The 24107-nt window shown below is 38.9% G+C and overlaps 1 protein-coding gene across 1 annotated transcript in view; it reads left to right on the forward strand.

The window, feature by feature from the left end:
* Nucleotides 1-24107, forward strand: part of ccdc157 (coiled-coil domain containing 157) — a 46551-nt gene that overhangs the window by 13256 nt on the left and 9188 nt on the right. The window contains exons 3-6 of the mRNA XM_048611534.1: nt 4927-5086; nt 15543-16248; nt 17893-17970; nt 21282-21472. Coding sequence (XP_048467491.1) covers nt 4927-5086; nt 15543-16248; nt 17893-17970; nt 21282-21472 — 1135 coding nt within the window. The remainder of the gene's footprint in view (nt 1-4926; nt 5087-15542; nt 16249-17892; nt 17971-21281; nt 21473-24107) is intronic.

The raw sequence follows: 24107 nt of genomic DNA on the forward strand, positions 1-24107 counted from the left end.
TATATTGCCTCTGTGAAATGTTCTGGGACACTTTCTGCGATTAAAATGTTTAAAAATGCAAGTTTACTGATAACAAGAGCTGCAGCTGCTGGAGTAGGGGGATAACAAAGTGTGGAGCTGGAGAAACACAGCAGGCCAGGCAGCATCAGAGGAACAGGAAAGCTGACGTTTCGGGTCAGGAAATGTCAGCTTTCTTGTTCCTCTAATGCTGCCTGGCCTGCTGTGTTCCTCCAGCTCCACACTTCGTTATCTAAATTTATTGATGGATCTTTTGCTGTACTACAATCTTGACCACAAGATGGCACTGTTGCATTTTGAACGATCCCCTTTTGAGCAACTGAGCAAGCAGTTGTCCAGTGCCACAGTGCAGCAACAGCCAGGTTAAATTAAATAAAAACACATAATACTAGTTGTTGGATTAACATCAGAGAAGGTTTACCAGGATGTTGCCTGGTCTGAAGAGTTTTAGTTATGAGGAGAGGTTAGATAAACTCAGATTGTTTTCACTGGAAAGACGGAGGCTGAGGGACAACCTGATAGAGGATAAAATTATGAGAGGCATAGATAGGGTGCATAGTCTGAAGCTTTTTCTTAGGTTGGAAGGATCAACTACATAAGTGAACAGGGTTCAGAGTGAGAGGGTGAAAGTTTAGGGGAGAAGTGCTGGGAAATCTTTTCACATAGAGGGTAGTGGATGCCTGGAAAGTACTGCCATTGGAAGTAGTGGAAGCGGCCACATTAACAACAATTAAGGCGTATCTTGATAGACACATAAATGTGAAGCGAACAGCCGGATAGAAACTGCAGATGGGCAATATAAGTAGCAGCTCTGAATAAGGCTTAAGAATTGGCACAGGTTTGGTGGGCCAAGCCTGTTCCTGTGCTGTATTGAATTCATTAAGTAACATTATTCTGAAAAAAGTACAAGACAACAGGCATTAGTTAACAAAAGGTTTTTTTCCAAATACGCACCAGAAGCCATCACCCCAAATGCAGCTTCCACAGACTAGTGAGGTCACGGTGAATGCATTTACATTGCACATGCACACAGTTTGAACATGTTAACATGGCAGGAACAACCCTATTTATCGCATTCTGAGTTTGGAGTATCGGAATTCTGAGGAAGGGTCACCGGATCTGAAATGTTAACTCTGATTTTTTCTTCACAGATGCTGCCAGACCTGCTGAGCTTTTCCAGCAACTTTGTTTTTGTTCCTGATTTACAGCATCTGCAGTTCTTATGGTTCCTATTATCGCACCTTGGATCTCAATCTTAGATTAAATTGTTGTCATTTGCATCTCCTCCAGAACCATCGTTTGTTTATTTACTTGACCCACTCCCACCTCATTTTGCTATCATCCCTTTTGTCATTTAACTACCCACCCTATCATAGACCTTGCCTTTTGTCCCTTCCTTCCTTTCCCCACTCCTCTACCTTTGTGCCTGCTTATCATGTCATATGCACAAAATGGTCTGACTGTGACAAAAGGACACACAGTCGAAACTAAAACAGAAATTGCTGGAGAAACTCAGCAAGTCTGGGAGCATCAATGGGAAGAAAGCAGAATTAACATTTTGAATCTGGTGATCCTTCATCATGACCTGTTATTTGCTGGCAAAACTGATATTTATGCTGAAACTGATGTGGGGGTGGGTGGAGAAGAGGTGAACAGATATGTGGAGACAGAGCCCAGATAGAGTGAGAGATATAAGGGGTAGATTAACAATGAGATAATAGATAGCAGGCCAGGACAGAAGAAAACCCAAATAAGAGATCATAAGTCCTGGACTTCCCACATAGATGCGATGGTCAAGAACGCACAACAATGCCTCTTCTTCCTCAGGCAGCTTAGGAAATTTGGCATGTCCATAATGACCCTTATCAACTTTTACAGATGCACCATAGAAAGCATACTGTCCAGGTTCATAGCAGCCTGGTATAGCAACTACTCTGCCCAGACCATCATGGCAACCAAACTTCCATCCATGGACTCCATTTACATTTCTCGCTGGGGTGGAAAGGCTACCAACATCATCAAAGACCCCTTCCACCCCAGTAATGCTCTCCTACAACCTCTTACATCAGGCAGAAGATACAGAAGCTTGAACACATGCACAAACAGGTTCAAGAACCGCTTCTTCCCTGCTGTTATTAGACTGATGAATGAATTACTTCAAATAATGTTGATCTTGGTAATATTGATCTTGCTTCGCAAACCTCCTGTGCGATGTAACCTGTATGCCTCACTCTGTTTAAGCATCCTGTAATCTGTATCTTCTTGTTTACAATGTTCTGCCTGTACTGCTTACAAACAAAGCTTTTCACTGTACGTAGGTACACGTGACTACAATAAATCAAATCAAGAGCTAAGAGTGAGAAAATGGGTTAGCTTTGTTGAATGCAACCCATATAATGTGATAATGGTACTATGAGAATGTGAGAATGGGCGATTGTAGTAAAAGCACCCACGTCATTAACAGGACTGGGTGTGGGGTGGGTAAAAACATAGAAGAATGAAATCAGACTCTAAAGTTATTGAACTCGATGTTGAGTCCTAGAGGCTGCAGGATCCAGACGTGTAAAATGAGGTGTTGTTCTTTGAGCTTGTGCTGAGGTTTGCTGAAACATTGCCCATGACTTCAACAAAAATGTTGGCCAAGGAACACAATGGTGTGTTGAAGTGCCAGACGACTAGAAACTTGGAGTCATTTTTTGCAAACAGTGCTGTTCATCTTCTCTCCCACCTATCCGCCCCTCCCACATCACTGATCAATCCCCACCACAGAAAAATTAAGGCGACTGATGTTACGTTGACAGTTCTTGATGAACAGAATGCAGATAAAAGACCAGAGGGAGAGGTCCAAATAGAGGGAGAGTGTTGGAGGTGAGTGAAGGTGTTTGTGAGATGGACAGAGTACTCCTGTCCAAAGAAATGGGCACAAAAGTGATAGAAAAAGAGTTCAACATCACATTGTGCCCAAAATTCATTGAAGTAGGGGTGCAGAGGGATAAAACTAAGATCTTTGCCTAGTAAAGAATGTTCAACATCAGAGACTGGAAGGTCAGAAGGAATGGTAAATACTCAACAAGTTGGTGGAATCAGGAGAAAGGATGGAGTAAGAGGGAAGGGAAGGGGTATGGGTATCTCGGAGTTGTTCTAGCATGTGTTCCTTGATGTCTGATAGGAAGAGAAAAAGTTTCTTGTTAGAACTTCAAACTGTTGAAATTGGGAGGAGGGCAGCATAGCTCTGAGACAGCATGAGGCAGTGCTGATGGACAGAACAAGGTTGAGAGTGTGCAATATGGCAGCGCATGGCACTGAGTGTGGATCTCAGGATGCGGCGAAAACAGCTGTTTGAGGAATATTGTATGTTATGGAGATTCTTGTGATCCTAGGTGGATTCAAAACACTAAAGATGAAACCAGAGTTTCACTGCACATGAAAATGTTAACTTTGCTTTCTCTCCACAGTTCTTTGTTTCATTACAAAGTTGCAACATTCACTGTTTCTCACTCCTCAGCTTTTATCTAACCAGCCGAATATTTCCAGCATTTTGTGTATAAATCTCCATTTCTCAGCATTCACATTATTTTGTCTTTTGTATCTGAGAAATGAGTATTTGAAGCATATTTGAGTTACAAAAACAAAAAATATTCATGATGAAAATAATGCTTTTACGTGAACCTGATGTGACTTGCATGGAAATCTATTGATATGTTTCAGAATTTGCCTATCTGCAGGGATGTAGCTCATCCAATAAAATCAGAGAACTTGGTCTCAGGATGCCAAGATTTCAGACCAAGGGATCACCAGGCATACAGAATGTTGTATTTAACCATTAAAAGCCTGTGAAGGGCTCTTGTGGTACAGTGGTGTGTCCCTACCCTGGACGGAGTGGCCTGGGTTCAAGTCCCACTTGTTCCAGAGGTGTAATAACATCTCTGAACAGGTTGATTAGAAAACTGGGTTAAATAAAAGAAAATTTTTAAAACATTAAAAGCATTGAACTGCCTGCTTTGGAACACCATCACCATGCATTGCAGAGCAATCCCATTGAAACAATGGATAAAGTGTAATGTTAGACCCTTAACCGAGAATCGCCCCAGATGCTAATGAAAACCCAATGACAAGTTGTGGTTGTACACGTTCTCATTTGTAATATGGTTTCCAGAGATTGATTGGCCAAGCAGCTCTCGGGTTCATTTGAAATCGTGCCATTTTTATTGTCTTTGCAATAGGTTCCCTCAATGGATAATTCAATTACAACAGTTAGAGTAGACTTTCAAGTTGCCCGAAAACCATTCACTTAGTATTGAAATTGAGCACTTACAATAAGAATATTTCTTCTATAAATAGTTGGAGTCTACTTCAATGAAACAGATTCCTCCTAGACTTGACCCCAAAGTCGCAGTTTTTCTGCACGGCATTACCTGCACAAGATCTGAAATAGCATTTTTAGCTCCTTGTAAATCGCACCTTGCATAATTCACATAAAATTATCCTAACACCTACCTTGTCTGTTGTAAATACATACAACAAATACCAAGCAACCTCAGCAACTGTACAAAAAGATGGAAATTGGGAAAACATAAAATGGGTATGCATAATTAGACATTAAAGAATCAAATAAATAAATAGGATAACAACGTGGTATTATCTTTGCTAAGTAATTGACCAAATATAAAACTATTCTGCAGTGTAAAACCTGTACTGCAAAATAAAGAGCTGCATTTATGTTTGTCCCTAAGTATTGGTTTATACTATGGATAAAATAGGATTGAATAGATTGTAATAAATTCTCTCATACTTACAAAAACCTAATGTTAAAATAAAATCTTGTATACTTAAGATATTAAATTGGAGTAGGCCTAAAGAGTTAATTGTGATCACTATTCTGAATGTACCTTGTATTTATTTCTGTAGGTTGGTGCTGTTGTTGCAGAGTTTCACACACTATGTTGATCTTCTTACAAAGGAGCAGTGTATCCCTTCCTCTAAGGCAGTAGGTCCATCCATGTCTGTTGGCTTGGTAGTGAAGAAATACTGGAACAGCATGCTCAAACTGGGGAACGTCCACCAACAGGTAGGATTTCTTCAATTTAGTCTAATATTCATTTTCACAATATTTGTAAAACTCCACTGCTTTTAATTTCTTGCCTGAAATCGTAGTACTGAAAGTTAAACAGAGGGTCGCAAAAAGAAAATGTAATTTAAATGCTTTGCAATGTGACTTTTTAAAATATGTTAAATCATTATTCCCTCGCCCTTCAGACCATAATTAAAAGTGGTCCCATTCGGTAGACAAAGTATAAAGCTATCAGTCAATAACAAGGAAGGATCAAAAAACGTGCTGACTAAATTAATCAATTTTTCCAGATCCAGCAAACTGTAATGACCACAAAATATACCAACCAGACTGCTCAGATTTCTTAAAGCTGTATATAGCTACCATCTTCCTTCTTTGTTTGAATTAATGTATGAAACTAAAAGTAAAAATTATATCAAACATATTTTAAAATAGGCACAATTCTGAAAAGAGGTTGTTTAGTGTCAGAAATGCTTGCAGAAACTCCTGACAGCCTCCCATTTATCAGTTTAGGTGTAGGAAATTTCTGGTGTTATTAATAAGTTGTGTGTAAAAGAATAAAGACTAGCATTTATACAGTACCTTTCACAACCTCAGGACATTTGAAAGCAATATAGCAAAACATAACAGTCAGTTTGTGTATGTGAAGTTGGTTAAGAGATAAATATTGATCAAATAGTGCCGAGTGTTAATCTGGTCAATATTCATCTAGTAAAGCAGGAGGTAGAAGCTGGTCTGTCTTCCATATCAGTCTATTCAAACTCCTCAGTCCAACATAAACATTGAACACATTCAGAATCAATCTCTGAATGAATTGCCTGGGAAATTGAAAATTCCAGTAGGCAATTTCTTGCACCTGGAACCCTCTGAGAAAACTCCTAAATGTAACAGTCAGGACATGTTAAAAGATTAAAAATGTTCTGTAACTCCTAAGTAAACTATTAAACTGAATCTCTGACTATCCACTGGACTCCCAACTTTACTCGCCATGACCCCTGACATCCCCCACCATATCCAACAACTTCCGTCTCTCCTGCGATCCAACCCTACTCTACACTGACTGATCCAACCTGACTCACCCCCAGCTCCAACGCAATTATCCCCACTGACTTGGTATCTTTTCCTTCCCCTACCCGGACTACCCCCATATGCCTGAAGCACTCATCCACATTCTTGGCATCTAACCCACCTCACCCACTTAATATAAAAATACTTCACCTTCCTGGCACCAACTTGTCATAATCCTGCCATTTCTCCCCCACTCAGGCTATACCCCTCTCTTGCCTTACAAACTTGCCCTTTCACCGTAGCTTTCAAAGTTTCTGCTGGACAACTTCAATATACTACACTTACTGCTGTAAAAGGGGCTGTTGTTTCCACACTGATTCTCTCCATTGTTGGGTTCAGTGATTCCTGGATAGGTTTCTAAAAAGGAGGCCCTTTTCCAGGAATCTCCAGAGCAAAAGTCATCAAAAGAAAAGTGGGTATTTTGTGATCTGGTCAGGTTTCAAAAATGGGATATGACCTGGATCAGAATTTCTGGACCAATCTCTTCTCTTTCACACACTTTGTAAAGTGTACATTATTCTAAAGAGAATGATTATCTATCAACATTCAGTAGGTATTCCTCCTTTAGCCTCTGCTTAATATAGTAGTTTTTTTTAATATCTGTGAAAAAATGCCATGTCAACTTCCTAAAAAGTGCAACAGTTTCAGCAGCAGAGTACTTTCTATTGGTCTCATTTTCTTGGTTTCCCAAGCCAAGGGGCAAAATTTCCATTTTCTCCAATAAGAAATATCTTGAAATTACTGAGCTTGAAAACACACCACAAATGTTTGCGTAAGAAGCATCAATAAAAACAATTATTTTTATATAGTATAGATTGTATTGTATTTATACAATATTTATTGCATAAATCATCAAAAGATGGCAATTTCAGTTCACGTTTCTTCATTTTTAAAAATATTTCATTTACTGGTAGAAAGTCATTGACCTTTGGCCTTTTCATTATAGTACTTAGTTCTGAGATATCAAATCTTGCATCAGATTTGTTTGTGTCCAGTCAATTCAGTTGTCCAATTAGACTTTGTAGCTGGTCCTTTTCAGCTTTGAAATCAGCTGCATATTTTTGCGAGGAACTGACACAATTCTCTGTGAAAGGGTTAACATACTCTAAGTAGAATTTTTGATGTATTGTAACAGCTGACTCTCTCTAAGCCTCATTTCCAACACAATATATGTAAAAGCCTGAGAAGCCTGACTGTGATTCTTAAATCCTGTTCTAATCCTAAAAATAATTTCTTTTCAAATCAGCTAGTACTACTTAATAAAAGATCATTCCCATGCAGCATAAAGATACCTGAAGGTTTTCCATCATGGTGCTAATAAAACAAAACAAGATCTTATTTCGGTTAGATGTAATTTTAACAAAACAGACCTTCCTCCAACTGAAAAGTATCATACCGTGGAATCATCTGACAAACCTTAGACACACTTAATTTCTGAAGTTTCCTTCTATGTATTTGCTTCCTTTGGAGATTGGGGAAACACTTCCTTCTGAAGGCGATCTCCTACAGAAAAGCAATTTATATCAATCAATTTAGACTCTTGTGAAAAAGTAGCTAAATAAAATTTCAAAATAAGCTTTGCTGCCTTGGGAATTCTTGCTTTGACCTCTTTATTTTTTACGCTTTCTTCAAAACCCCTTGCTATTAACCCAGAAGACATCACATTGGACTCAAAACATTAACTCTGTTTCTCACTTTACAGATGCTGTCAGACCTGGTGAGTTTCTCCAGCATTTTATGTGTTTGCTACAATCTTAGCTTTGACTTTAATTAGTTCCTGTCTGGTAGGACCTTTTCTGTGCAGATCCAGCTGTTAGATAAAACCGATTGACCGCTATCTGGAACTTCTAAACACACATCACATTATCTCCAACTTTCAACTCTTTGTGTATAGCATTATCTTCTAATTTGTTGACAGCTACAAACACCTCTTGGTGAAGGGTACTTCTGCTTCTACTTTTGGAAAGGTCCAGCAATTCCATTCTACTGTGTTGTTGAGTGAGACTGTGACCTTTGCTTAGCCATTGAAGACCTTCAGGGCTATGACTGTTCAGATGCTGTGTGAAGCCTAATCTGATATTCTTTACCCATACACGAGTATTTCCTCAGCTGGAATTCATCTCCTGAGTCATTACTGGAGTTTGATCTATACTTTCTTATATACCATTCTTGTAATCCATTCTACCAGTCCATTGCCCCTTGTCTGTCTTCCTCGATATTAAAGCCATTTTTGCATTTTCCAGTAGATTTTCCTGTTTATTCAATATTGTGGCATCCCACTAGTTAATCCCACTAATCTTTTTGAGCAATTAGATCACCTGGGAACCAACTTTCTGTAGTTTGTTTCTGGATAAATTAGCTCTTTCTTGTTGAATATCTCTACTGGCATCTAGCCCTTGATATATCATATGTTGTCCCTCTGGCTCTGGCCCACAAAATACATAAGCATGCAACGCATAAAGTACCTTGTCATCTTCTATCACCTTTCTAGTATCTAAAAATTTGCAGTTTATTTCAATCACTGGTGAGGAATTGGCTTTCATTGTTTGATTCCCATCTAGTATAATGACAATTTTCCCACTGAGTTCTATAACTTTGCTTTCTACTCACCTCACTTTTTGTAAAATCTAGATCACAAGAAACAAAGTATCACAAATGGTCTAATGAGAGCTTTTCACAAAGCTCTCTGAATTCCTTCCGAATATTTTTTCTATATATTTTATCAATTGGTACAGACTATATTCTCCTAACCATTTGCAAAGAGTTTTTATGATGCACTGCTTATGCCAAAGCTATTTATAATTTGCAATTCATTTGGTCACTTAGGATACTTAAGAGGGAAATAGGAAGGCAAAGAGAGGATATGAATACACTTGGCAGATAAGATTAAGAATAATCCAAAGAGATTCTACAAGTACATTAAGAGCAAGAGAGAACTAGGGAGAGAGTAGGCCCCTTGAAGATCAAAGAAAATCATTGTGTTGAACCTCAGGAGATGGGAGAGATTTTAAATGAATATTTTGTGTCAGCTTTTACAGTGGAGAAAGAAATGGAGGCTAGACAACTCAGGGAAATAAATATTGATATTTTGAAAACAGATCACATTACAGGAGAGGAAGTGCTGGAGGTCTTAAAAAATATGAAGGTGGATAAATCTGTGGAACCTGATCTAGTGTATCCTGCGACTTTGTGGGAAGTTAGGGAGGAGATTGCAGGGCCCTTTGCAGAAAAATTGTATCATCTATAACTACAGGTGAGGTGCTGGTTAACTGGAGAGTGGCTAATGTAGTGCTTTTGTTTAAGAAAGGATGTAAGGAGAAACCTGGAAACAATATACTTGTGGACTTTGGTGGTGGGTAACTTGTTGGAAGCGCATCTGAAAGACAGAATTTATATGCTTTTGGAGAGGCAGGAATGATTAGGGATAGTCAGTGTGGCTTTGTGCAAGGGAAATTGTGTCTCACAAACTTGATTGAGTTTTTTCAGGAAGTAACCAAGAAGACTAGTGAGGGCAGAGCAGTTGACATTGTATATTTGGACATTAGTAAAGCCTTTGACAAGGTTCTGCATGGTAGACTGATTAGCAAAATTAGATCACGTGGGATTCAGGGTGAGCTTGCCAATTGAATACAAAATTGGCTAACAGCTGGAGACAGAGAGTGATGGTGGAGGATTGTTTTTTGGACTGGAGACCTGTGACCAGTAGTGTTCCACAGGGATTGATGCTGGGTCCACTTTTGTTTGTCATTTATATTAATAATTTAGATGAGAATATAGAAGGCATAGTTAGTAGGTTTGCGAATAACATAAAATTGGTTTTATAGTGGACAGTGAAAAAGGTTATTTAAGATTTCAGAGAGATCTTGATCAATTGGGTCTATGGGCTAAAGAGTGAAAGATGGAGTTTAATTTGGATAAATGCGAGGTATTGCATTTTGGTAAAACAAATAAGGGCAGGACTCATACAATTAAAAGTAGGGCTTTGGGTAATGTAGTAGAACAGAGACCTAGGGGTTCAGGTACATAATTCTTTGAAGTTTGCATCACATATAGATAGGATGGTAAAGAAGACATGCTAAAGAGTTTGGATTTTAAACCAGTGACATGTGATGTTGATGAATTTTCAGACAGGGGTTTAAAAATTAACTCGGTCAGTGTTTCTGGAACTATGATTTTAAACCAGTCTCTGCCTCCTACAGTAATGGAAGTTTCCTTCTATTATGGGGGCTTTTAATCAGAGAGACAGAACATCAGGTAATTTGCTTAACAGAAGCTAGGGCAAGCAAGATTTTTAAAAAGTGTTCTAAAGCTTTTGGATACTGCTTGAAGGAGATCTGATTGAAATCAAAAGCAAGTATTGTCTGTCTTAGTAAAAGGAGATTGTTCACAGCAGTTAAGGAAGCATAATTTGTGAAATTTCCAGACCAGGAATGTTGGTTAGAACCTTGCAGATTATTAAAATGTTTAGCTCTCCGTTGTGTGAATATTCAGAGAAAAGGTTTCTCAGCTCACAGGGCATGAACTGAGAAGAAGCAGTTGTCAAACCTACAGATTTGAAAGGAAAGGAATTTATCTGGATTTTTGCATAACTATGAGGTGATGGTGTTGGAGAGTAGATGGGATTTTGTTTTGCCATCAGGTTTGAAGTGTTTCAAAATGTTATATGTAGATAGCTCAGTTTGTTTTATATTACTTCATTAATTTATATAATAAACTTGAGTATTAAATCTCTGATGTCATTCTAAAACATATCTGCAGCCTTGTGTGCTTATGTCTCGGTTATGCCACATTAAATTTAAAATAAAAAAATGATCCATCAACCCAGATTTCATTCTGGGATCTGACTTATCCAGTAGTAACATCAGCTGGATATTGACACATGTCTACTACAGTCCGTTGGTCTTTGCTATTTATCACTATCAGTAGACTGAATCTAGTTGTCATATCACGAAATATAACATGAACAAACCTCAACCCAAGTCCTATGCTTTTAGGTCCATAAGCACCAGGTCATTACATTTTCAGGCCAGTAGAAGACTTGCAACTGGCTGTGATGATGTCTTCCGGTATTTGCCACTTTTGAGATATAACTTGCACCCTATTAGGTGGGACATCAGCACTTTCCTGCCAGTCATCACTTCTCCTTTGCAGCTGTTTACACCTCCTGTAGCTCTTGATTTTGTTTGTCCACTTGTAAACACAGGTGTGCACTGTGGGTTAACCTATTCTGGATTATTTCGAATTTCATTGTTCCTTTTACAACCTTTTTGGAAAGCCCATCAAGAACGCATGGAGAGTCTCCATTGCAGACTTCTACAATTGCCAATATAGCTCTTTCTGCTAATGCAATCTTCTCTGTCAAAAAATCAATTGCATTCTAGAACATAATATAATATACAATAATATAATATAATATAATAATACATAATATATGCCAGTGCTATTACAGCTTCCAGTTTCACTTGAGAATAATTCCACATATGTTTAACTACAATCAAAGACTGGTCCTTCTCAAATTCCAAGTCTAGTTTATATTAGTATAAGTGTGTTGATCTCAAATCAAAATTAATGTTTTAAATAACATCTGCTCAGTAGCTTGTTCACCGTTCTGCTCTCTTCCTGAGGTGCTTGACTGTATTCACACTGTGCTTGACTGTATCTTCACCCTTGGGAGCACCTGTTAAATAGTCCACCGTGGCCAATCCATTATTAGGGATGCCTAAAGACTTCTCATGAGGGATTTCACCACTGAGGAGCATCAACTAAGCCTCCTCCCCGGTCTACTTGTCAGTGATTCTGTGTACAATGTTGTCTCCTTAACTTTTTGTTTTTCCCTAGTTTGTTTTCCTTCTTTGCTTACAGATTTTCAGCCATTCTAACTCTGTTCTAGTTTCTGTGATCCCCTAGGTCACGAGGAAGTCCCACCAGCGAGCCAGACCTGTGAGTGAAATAAAATAAACAATACTTACCTTCTGGTGTTTCCTGGACATTCCTTTATTTGAAGTCATCAATAGATCCTGCTGACTATACCAAGTTATCATGCGGCAAATTCCACGCTCAGAGTCTGCAAGCATGCACTGTCAGAAATCCAAACTGTGATGTCTTACTGAATCTATCAAAGTCTATCTCCCTACATCTTTCTAAATTCTGAAATCTCTCTAACGTCTGAGACCGGAAATAGCAAAGAAGATTATTTGTACAAACTTTTAAAAGAACAAACACAACACTAGTTTTAAAACTGTCTGTCTTATCCAGCTGGCAACACTCCTGACTTCTCCATTATCTCAAGAAAGCACATTCTATAACATTCCAGAAATGGACTCATTTAGACTTCCACAAAAACATCTTGAGGTATATTCATCCTTGCATTCTCTATACTAGTCATATAGTGTCAATTAATTTCCTGTCAGCCAGACTTGTCACCTGTACTGCCTGTATGTCTCAATGAGAAATGCCTGGTTTCCTTAATGGTATGTAGTAATGCCCTGATTGAGCGAAGTTTAAATTCACCGCTTTCCCAAATATATGAGCTTTGTCATTTTATGTATCTAGTTTCATCTGCGCTTTTTTAATTGAGCACTTGCTCAACAATAATGGTGCGTAATTGGAGACCTCCTCAGTGCTAATGAAGTGTCTTGTTTCAGCTCTTTTGCATGGGATCACCACTCTTTTAAAGGACTATAATGTATTATCATCCTCAAACCTAAAAGAAATGCAACCTAAATACTCGCGAATATTATGTTGATCTTTCTTGTCAAAAGATTCCAAGTAGCAATTGATCCAATCCTACAGAGGAGTAGGTGAGTAGCATGTGGGAGATTAAACTCTGCTACTCCCACAGTCATCACAAAAGTTTAAAAACATTATTGAAAGACGCAATATCCCCAGTTTATCTGTCTGACAAACTCAGGTTTTACAGAAAACAAGCACCAAGTTTCTGTACTTAACAGGAATGACTACATAGATATAGATTGTAATTACAGGTAAATGACTATGAACTGTCAACATATAACTCTATTCGTTAAAACTCTAATACCCTTTTCAAACCTCCATGTGCACATACACACAAACAAACAATTTGGTGTTACAGATGGAGGGAAGAAATATTGAGGAGATAGTTCAATGTCACTAGTCATCAGGTTTGATGGAGGAGTTCATTTTGTTTCCCAAGTCCTTCAGTTCTCTGAGCTTTTCCTTTGGATTCTTTTACTTTTTCAAGAAAGCATAGAGTGACTAGTTCATAAGTTATAATGACTCTGACTTATTGGTTAAAAGTAACAGATTACATCAATTAGTGGGAGAAAACAACTCATTTTCTTTAGCTTCAGGTATTTTCACTGGAGAGAGAGAGACACACTACCTCTCCTTTCAGAGGTCTAAGGACCTATCATTGTATTGTTCACACCTGAATGCTGTTCGAATACCCCGAGCCACTCAGAAGATTGTCATCATCTGGATGTTGTTCGGCATCCACAATTAGACACAATTCCACAAACCAATCAGCAACTTGTTGCTGGCCAAATCTTTTCAGCATGCACCCCGGTGCTGTGCTATCTTCTCTAAAAAATGTACCCCCACAGTTTGCAAAGCAACAGCGCAAACATCACCCACAGTGTCTTTCAGTAATTTGCTTTCTGGAAGTACAGCAATTCTTTCCTCAGTCCTTTATTTTTGATTGCGGACTGAATTGGGAACAAGACTGTGTTACAACAAAGAAAAATAAAAATATGTGGTCTTAACCTACTGTGCTGCATCTCTAATGGTTCTGTTGTCTCAGTGGGGCAGGACATACGCAGGGATGGTGGTGGTATTATCAAGGTTATATGTAAATTAGGATTTTATGAATATGACTACATCAGCTGTTCCTTGACTAGGCCAGGAGGCAACTCTCCCAGTTTTGGCACTCGCCCCCTTGATGTTAGTAAGGAGGGCTTAACAGGATTGACAGGACTGTGTTAACATTGAAGTTTCTGATGCCTTAGCTAATACCAGATGGCCTTCTTCATTCATTCACGGGATGAGGGTGTCACTGGCTAGGCAGCATTTATTGCCCATCACTAATTGCCCAGAGGCCAGTTAAGAGTCAACCACATTGCTGTGGGTCTGGAGTCACATGTAGGCCAGACCAGGTAAGGTTGGCAGTTTCCTTCCCTAAAGGGCATTAGTGAACCAGGTGGGTTTTTCCAACAAGCGACAATGGATTCATGGTCATCATTAGACTCTTAATTCCAGATATTTATTGAATTCAAATTCCACCACCTGCCATGGCGGGATTTGAACCCAAGTCCCCAGAACATTAGCTGGGTCACTTGATTAACAGTCCAGCAATAATACCACTAGGCCGTTGCCTCCCCATTGCCTGTCCAGATTCATTCCGTTTTTGAGACTTTCTAGCAGCTGATACAACTGATTGGCTTGCTAGGCTACATCAGAGGGCAGTTAAGAGTCAACCACATTGCTGTGGGTCTGGGTTTACATGTGGGTCCAAATGTGAACCAAATGGGTTTTTATATTAATTGACAATGTTTCATGGTCATCATTTGTCTTTAATTCTAGATTTTTATTGAATTCTAATTCCATAGTCTGTCTGGGTCTGTTACTAATCCAGCAACAGTACCACTAGGCCATCGCCTCCCCACAGAAGTTTAAAATACCAATTATGAACCCTTTCAAATAAAACATGAAATTCAGTAATGTTATGATCACTGTCACCTCGAGCTCCTTTACCACAAGGTTAATTATTAATCATTTCTCATTACACAAGACCAGATATGGAACTGTCAGCTCTCTGGTTGGCTTTAGAATGTACTGCTGTAAGAAATAATTCCCCACTCCCCAAAAAGAACCAATTTTCCAGGCCACCCTTGCCAATCTTATTCTCATAATGTATGTGAAAATTTACGTCACTCACGATTATTGTGGTATGTTTTTTACGTACCCATTTATTACTTCCTGTATGTATCTTCTGTGTGTATATTCTAACAGCTATCTAAATGCAACCTTGCTACTTGGGGAAAGAGTCTCAGTTACTTGAATTTGCCCTGGACACTACAACTGTTAGACGAGCACCAGCCATCAATAACAATGGAGAGGCATTCCCGAGGTGGGGTTACTTTGCAGACTTCAAAGCAAGATTTTCAGAAAGACTTTCTAAGATTTATTAGTACACTCACAATTCACCACTAGCAAACTTAAAAACAATAGTCTGAAGTAAAAAAAAGTCTTGCTTTATGTCTTACAGAAACATTGCTACAAATAATTATGCATCACCTGCCTTTTGTCAAAAATCCTTTAATGCGTTTGCTACAATTTAATTTGAATAGGAAGTATTGCAACTAACAGAACAGATTTTTTAATCTATTGAATTATATTCCTATTTTAATAGAAAAATTTGATGGCGATGAATCTTTCCAAGCTGCAAAGCGATCTGATGAATTCCAAGGCAGAGATTGAAAGATTGAAGAATTGTTCATCTGAAACTTGTAAGTTGCCATCACCCCCCAAAAGCAGCAAGTCCACTGGGATGACACTGTCACAGGTCTCTCTTACACCTGTAAATGCTGGATTAGGTGAAGCACAAAGAAGCCCTCCTAGTGTAGCTACAGATACTCGGAACATTGGTTCACAGACAGTGGAATCAGCTCTCGTACCATGTGACGCCTGTGACCGTACACAAGCAACCCTTAAAATGGTCAGCAATTCCATCATCGCCATTTGCCAAGGCCAGAATATCCCTTCAGCTTTGAGCCGGTTTCAGGAAGTAGTGAAGGAAACCCTGGGTGATGGAATGTTGACAGCAACCGATATAGCCTATTGGGCTTCTGAACAGAGCAAAGACCTGGCCCGAATAAATAAACATCTCACTGAACTCATGAATAGCATTAATCCACTAAAAGCTGAGCTGCAGACCGCAGCTGAGCAGCAAAGTCAAATGAAAAAGACAATTGATAAATTCAATGAAGAACTCAAAAAAGAAAAAGAACAGCAACATTTGAAAACACAAGAATTTGACAAACAAATGAAGGAGATAAACAGAAATAATTCTGAGAGAGCAACAAAACTGGAACGTGACAAAGAAATGCTGAGGAAAGGTAGTATGAATTTGATATTAGATGCTTACAGGGAAACAAAATATTTTTCAATTATGTAGGTGTCACTTTGCCAAGGAAATACCTTCATTGGTTATTGAATGATTGATCAAATTCCCATGACTTAAAGCATATTATGTTTTCTTTAATCACATACATCTTCCACTCTTTCACAAGATCTTGACTTTTCTTCTCAGTTCCCCATCTCTCTTCTCATCTGCTGTACTTGCTTAAAATCTATTAACATTCTATTTTCTTCCCAGTTCTGATGAAATATTAAGTTTCTTTTTCAACAGATGCTGCTTAATCATCTAAACATTTTGAGCATTTAGCTGTTTTTATTTCTGATTTCCAGCAGCTGCAGTGTTTTGCTTTTCTGTTATATTTTTTAAAAAATATTTTCAGTTATGCGTGAGTTTATTTAAAAGTTTGATCATCAAAATCTTCACCCTCATCCTGAAAATGACTGAATACTTCCTGTTTCTGTCATTCTTTGGCCTGGACTTCTCCTGCCCAGATGTGAATCAAGAGTGAGAAATTTTCTGCCATGTCTACTTCAAGATAAAGTATTCTGAATGGTGGGATGTTTGTTCCGGGATGGTGGGGGTGGGCAAATGCATGCTGCAGTTGGGCCTGCCTTCCCCAGCCACTGATCAGATGCGGCCTTGAAGACTGCTTCATGCCAAAGAGGGCTGATTAAAAGACCCATCTTTGGAACTTTGGAACAGCTGTTTTGGAGCTGTGTTGTCAAGTATCATGCCCCCAGTGCTTACCTCCTCATCTCCTACTCTCCAATACCCCAAGCATGCCAACCTATGCCCCTACCCACCACCCTTTGCCTTTGCACACTACCAACTCACCCAGAAGCCACTACTAGTAGACCTCCTGAACCATTCTAATATGAAATAAAATATAGTTTTATGCACCTATTACAGTCTTTGCTTTATAAAATAAGCATTTTCATTCCTAAAGCTCCATTTTATACACGTATATTTTCTCAGGTATGTAATTCCTTGAAAAAAACAAACATTTTTATTCATGACCTTGTATCAAAGACAGCTTATCTCTTAATGACCACTGTGAGCTGTCAATGAAACAGTGAACGCACAGCATTCCACTGTAATAATGTCAAGTTGTGAAAGCAGTCAGGCACATAATGATAACACTTGGATTATGTCAATATACATCTATTGAAACTCCAAGCACAGATTTTATTGATCTTGCAGACTAAGCAAGGTTTTTTTATTTCCAAAATTTAAAAGGCTGACCATTTAAATGACTTGGCAGTTTCACAGACATTATCAGCTATTTACAAGCATTTACATTTATTTAAAAAAAATTATATCTCACAAACTGCAGGATATGGCCTTTGCTACAGCAAAACATTGGGTCTGTTTGAAATAAGCAAGAGTTCTAATGGCCTCGCTGAATTTTTTTGTTTGCCCCCTTTTAGTCCTGCTCCCTTGCCTAAAAATAGGATCTGTCAGAAATTAGGATGGGACTTAAGATCTTGGTTCCTTGAACCAGTTTGGATAAGCAATGGAGTCTCCAAGGCTCTGAAAATCTAGCCATTACATCCAATAGGACAGAGCTGAGATGTGAAAAACTGTGAAGTATCCTGATGTTAATTCTGTAGTTCTGTTTTAGGAAGTGCTACATTAGAGGAGAAACTATCAATCCTGAAGGAGGAAGTCAAAGGGCAGCATGTATTAATACGAGATCTTGGTAAGTCTGCAATACTCTTTTCCTAGAGTTTCTTTCACCTCTTTGGATCGAGTTGTGGTTTTGTTGCTAGTTACATGCTTGCAAAGCGGAGCAGAGGAGGCTTGAAATTAAGAAATGTTCACTTTCTTATGTTTTAAAGTGAGATCTAAGTCATATATGAAGAATTTTCATCTTGTACTTGGATCTTTCAGAGTCACTGTTGGTGCCAGGATTATGTGTGCTCATTAATTCCATCAGTACTGCTTTGATCACACCCGAACTTTCCCCATTGACTTTCAACTTACTGGCAGTCCCTTGGGCTCTTCTTAGTGGTTTTCTTCCCTCCATCTGGTTACCAGCTATTCTTTTTATATCAAGCAGCTGGCAACATGTCTACTGAAGTGCAATAGGAGCCTTCATGTCTGGCAAGTTCAGACCACCACCACTTTCAATATGCCTCAATACACTTCCCACATCAAACACTTAATAATTACAACATTGCAAAATCATGTTCCAGGAGAGATCTTGGTTTTCCTGCACAATGGTTGGAACAAAACCTGATATTTGCAAACTAAATAAATGGAAAGCTCTACATTATAGCTTTAATGCAGCTTTAAACCAAATAGCAAATAACTAAAATTTAACCAGGAGAACATCAATTTTTTAACCAAATTATCTAATGCAGTTAACCAGAATTGTGCAGAATAGAAACTCCTGAAAAAATCATTTTGGGACACTTGGAAAACTGGAGTGGCACCAAGTTTCAGTATTTCATAGAACATGCTTGCTTCACCATTAGTAGAACTGTCTGTGAAACTATGGAAGAACGTAGAAATTTCAAGTGACCTTAGAGGTGTCGTGATGATCACCATCTTCAAGAAAGGGGACAAGCTGAACATTACTGACTATAAAGGCACAGCATTGCTCTCAACTGTTGTCTAAGTCCTAGCTAAATTACTTCTTAATTACCTCTCACCAATTGCAGAGCAGGTCCTTCCAGAGTCCCAGTGTCACTTAGGCCCGCCAGAGGAACCATTGGCAAGAACTTCATAATGCATCAGCTTCAGGATTGATAAAGAGAATAGAACATCCCTTTGTACATGGTTTTCTTGGATCTCACAACAGCGTGTGACTCTGTTCTTTGGAATGTGCTACAGTAAAAGGGATGCCTAGCTAGGTTCATAAATATAATTGGTCTCCAATACGGCAATAAGCAGTTATTGCAAATAATAGGAGACTTCACCAGACTCCTTACCTGTCAAAACAAGCATAAAACTGGGATATGTTCTTGCACCAATACTATTCTCATTTTGTTTTAGCAGAAATGCCACAACTTAATTCTGACAGGCTCTCCTCTAGGTATGGTAGTAATTAATTGCGTTGATGATAAACTGTTTAACCTCAATCAGCCAAAACCAAAACAACAACCGCTGCTGTAATAGAATCACAGTATGCTGATTTTTAATTTTTTTTTGCTTAGAATGTGGATGTTGTTGGCTAAGCCTGCATTCATTGCCTGTCCATAATTGCCCTTGATAAAGTGCTAGTAAGCTGCCTTGGACTGCTGCAGTCCCTGGAATGAAGGGACATCCAAAATACTGATGACTCACAACTTAGTGCTTGTCCTGAAGAGAAACCACAACAGATGAGTGGCTTTTTCAGCAAAGTCTTTGAGAGCTTACTTATCTTGCATACCCAGAAATCCCCCCACTTACCCACACCAAATTTATCAAATCCAGCGTCTTCAATTGAGATTCATAGTGAAATATTGGAAATGTCCCTTATTTCCCACATCTTGTAAGCTACCTATCCCCAAATACTGACAATGATAGGAGGTACATGACTGAATCCAATTTTCTAGCTCAGCCTGCAACAAATTACATACTCATGTTTTTAAGAATTGTGATATCAGATCTCCCATGACTTTAAGTGTTCAAAACATTGGTTCTTCTACTTCTCTTGATTCTGAAACTTGGACAACTTTTCTGGATGCCATATCAAGGCCCAATAACATTATTATTGCTGTTTGGGATGAATATTGCATAAGAATTGGAATGACAGAAGACCAAGCAGCTTCCAAGGAGAAGATATGGCAAGTTGAGAGGCCATGATAATCTCTCAATAATTCAGATAGATGGGAAGTGCCATCAGAATACCCAACATAATACTGCCTACACAAGGTTCTGTACTCAGAGTTCAGCAGGGAATTCATTTGCACTGGAACCAAAGGATAAAAAGGGATTTCAAATATAATATCAAAGTCTACATGAGGTTCTGCTCAATTAACCTTGGAAACAAATGCCCAGTCATGATCAAAATGGTGATTCATCATCAAAAATGGTGTGAAGACCTTCCAATCAACAAAAGCAACCACTGACAGAGAACGGAGACAGAGATGAAACAAGAGGCCAACTGTTCAAGCCAACAATCTCCATCATCTCCACAAGCCAATAACAGATGCTCTGACTGAGACAGCCTGTAAAGTTCAGCTTCAGAATCCTATCTATTTGTGAAACCAAAACGAATGCTGACATTATAAGAGAGAATAATCATGACTTGATGAGGGCTTATCAATAATAACAACCATCTGCACATTCCTGATCCTGAATACTGTAATAAAGTGATTGTGATTAGACTAATGATTCAGAGACACAAATTCAAATCCCACCATAACAACTTCAAAATTCAGCCAATAAGAAAATAGTATTGGTAATGCTGGTCATGAAACTAAAAAAATGTTGTAAAAACCGAACTAGTTCACGAATGTCATCTGAGAAAGAAAATCTGCTGTGCTGAGCCTTGTCTGGTCTGTACATGACTTCAGAGTCACAACAATGAAGTTGACCCTTAACTTCCCTCCAGAATGGGCTAACAAATGGTAGACTTAATTGTATAGGTATGGAAATCAAATAATGGCCTGGCCAGGACTGTCCAATGCCCATGAATGAATTAAAAAGAAAACACATCCATACTCATAAAACAGATAGCAAATTGTCAGGATACCTTTAATGCAGACCAGTACATCTCTTCAGGTAAGTCTCACTAATACTGAGTCTAATATTGAATTTAATGTCCTTTCAGTTTGGATCCTTGGCAAGTGGCATTTGTGAGCCAGCTATTGGCATTTACACTGCAAAATCTGGCAAACTCTTAGACCTACTTTACCATATGTCCATGATACTGCCCCAGATTTGGGAGCCAGATTTAGTAACTTAGGTGTCACAAATCTGCTCACGGAGACTGAACTCCAAAATGCAAAACAGCAACAGTATAAAGTTTCAAGATTATAGGTATTTATTTGGAATTGTAATTCTGTTGTAATTTTTGGACAGAGCTGTCTAAGAAGATGCTGCTGGAAGAAATGAGAACCAACATGGCAGACAAAAGTGTGGTGCTGACTCTTGAAGAGCAAGTTAAACTTCTAACTAGTCAACTAGAGAGCACAACACAGCAGCTCAAAATTATTAGTAATGAACTAGACAAAGAAAAAGTGAAAATTAACAACATGCTGAGACATGAAGAGGTAATGTACCCAGCAAATTGCAATGTAAAAAGTACTCTAAACTTTAAAAACATGTACATATTTGATCTCATATTAAACATGCATTCCAGCTTGATTTTCTCTCGTCAGCAATACTGCATCAAAAGCTGGTTTGTATCAAGGGGGTAAGAGCATGAAAGAGGTTAGAAAGACAGTTCCTTTCTGGCCACAGGTAGGGTGTGAGAGGCCTGGAGGACAGCTAATGTGATTCCAGTATTCAGGAAGAGTGATAGGGATAAACTAGGAAACTACAGGCCTGTTTGTGTAACATCTGTGGTAGGGAAACCATTGAAAAGTGTTCTGAGGGACAGAATTAATCTCCACATGGAGAGTCAAGGATTAATTAAGGATGGTCGGTATGCTTTGTAAGGAGGAGATCATGTCTACCAAGTTTGATTGACTGTTTTAAGGAGGTGACAAGGTGTGTAGATGAGGGTAGTACACTTGTTGCTGTCTGCATGGACTTTAGTAAGACTTCTGACAATGTCTTGCATGGCAGACTGGTTAAGAAGCTGAGACCCTATGGGATCCAGGGCAGATTGCCAAATGAGATCCAAAATTGATTAGGGGCAGGAAGCAAAGTGATGGTCAAGAGGTGCTATGGTAGCTCCAAGCCAATATCCATTGGTGTACCAGAGGGTTCAGTGCTGAGTCAGTTGCTGTTTATATTCATGAATATAGGAGGTATGATTGGTAAATTTGCAATTGACATAAAAATTGATGGTGGGGTAAATAGTGTGATGAAAGCCTTTAACTACAGGATGATATAGAAGAGCTGGTCAGACTAGCTGAAAAATTAACAAGTGGTGTTTAATCCAGAAAAATGTGAGGTAATGCATTTTTGGAGGACTAAAAAGACAAGACAGTTCATATTGAATGGTAGGACCCCAGGATGTACAGAGGATCAGAGGGACCTTGGTGTCCATGTCTACAGATCCTTGCAAACAGCAGGGCAGATATATAAGGTGGTCAAGAAGGCATATTAGGTATTTGCCTTTATTAGTAAATGCTTTGAATACAAGAGCAAGGAGATTATAATGGTGCTATTTTTGTTACTTAGGTCACACATGGAGTACTGTGACAAGTTCTGGTCACCACACTATAGGAAGATGTGATTGCATTACAGAGGATGCAGATGAAATTCACCAGGAAGTTGCCTGGGCTAGAGCTATTCAGCTATGAAGAGAGACCAAATAGACTTGGGTTGTTTTCCTTAGTGCAAAGAAGGCTAAGGGAGGGTGTGACTGAGGTGTACAAAGTTTTGAGGGGCATAGACAAGGTAGATAGAAATATTTCCCCTTAGTAGAAGGGTCAATAACCAGGAGGTACAGTTTTAAGGTAACAAGCAGGAGGTTTCAAGGAAATTTGAGGACAATAGTTTTCATTAAAAGAGTTGTGGGTATCTGGAATTCTCTGTCTGAAGGGATGCTAGAAGCAGGAACCCTCAAGACATTTAACAGATATGTAAAGATGAGCACTTGAAACACCATTGCATACAAGGTTGTGGTCTAAGTGCTGCAAAAATGGATTAGAATGGATGGATGTTTGATGACCAGCGTGGACACAATAGGCCAAAGGGCATCTTTCTATGCTGTAAAAACTCTATAATTCTGACAGAGAAAGAAACGTACATTATGTATCATGTTACAGGCTTCAGTCCTTGCAAAGCCAAGTGAGGATTTTATTTATATTAATATCATTATTGTGTTTACAAATTTCACCTATTTTCTTTCCCTAATCCATTTTTGACCTCTGTGTCCACCTCTGGCAATTGGCTTTCTATAGATATCTACCACAAACCCACTGACTCTCACCATCAACAAGGTGCAGGGCTGGATGAACACAGCAGGCCAAGCAGCATGAAGGGTCTAGGCCCAAAACGTCAGCCTCTCTGCTCCTATGATGCTGCTTGGCCTGCTGTGTTCATCTAGCCCTGTACCTTGTTGTCTCGGATTCTCCAGCATCTGCAGTTCCTACTATCTCTGACTCTCACCATCAGTTGGATTGTGCTCTGTTTTAGTCCATTTCTTGTAAAATCTCCATCTTTCTCCCAGTCTCTTACTACATTTGCTATCATAATCTTGCTTTCCACACCACAGTTTCTAAACTTTAACTCTTTTCTCTCAGAAGGGAAAAACAGTAAAACTGGCAAATGAGGTCCAACTCATCAGCGTTATTTCAAAATAGAGGTACTGGAGTATGACCACTACATTCATTTGCAAATGTTACTAGTTTTTCCCTCTTGTTTTACCCTTTAAGCCACATTTCTGATTTTATCTCCTATCTTAACATTTGCACTATCTCAAACATGGTCTTATCACCAAACATACTTTACTCAAGAGAGAGCAGGAACTGCAAATGCTGGACAATCTGAAATAACAAGGTGTAGAGCTGGATGAACACAGCAGGCCAAGCAGCATCAGAGGAGCAGGAAAGCTGACGTTTCGGGCCTAGACCCTTCTTCAGAAATGGGGGAGGGGAAGGGGATTCTGAAATAAATTTTATTTTACTGGCTCCACCCCCACCTCTTTGACCTGTCTGTCTCCTCTCCACCTATCTTCTCCTTTATCCATCTTCTATCTGCCTCCCTCCCTCTCTCTCCCTATTTATTTCAGAA

Source organism: Rhincodon typus, chromosome 24 (genome assembly GCF_021869965.1).
Source record: "Rhincodon typus isolate 14 chromosome 24, sRhiTyp1.1, whole genome shotgun sequence".
Taxonomy (NCBI): Eukaryota; Metazoa; Chordata; class Chondrichthyes; order Orectolobiformes; family Rhincodontidae; genus Rhincodon; species Rhincodon typus.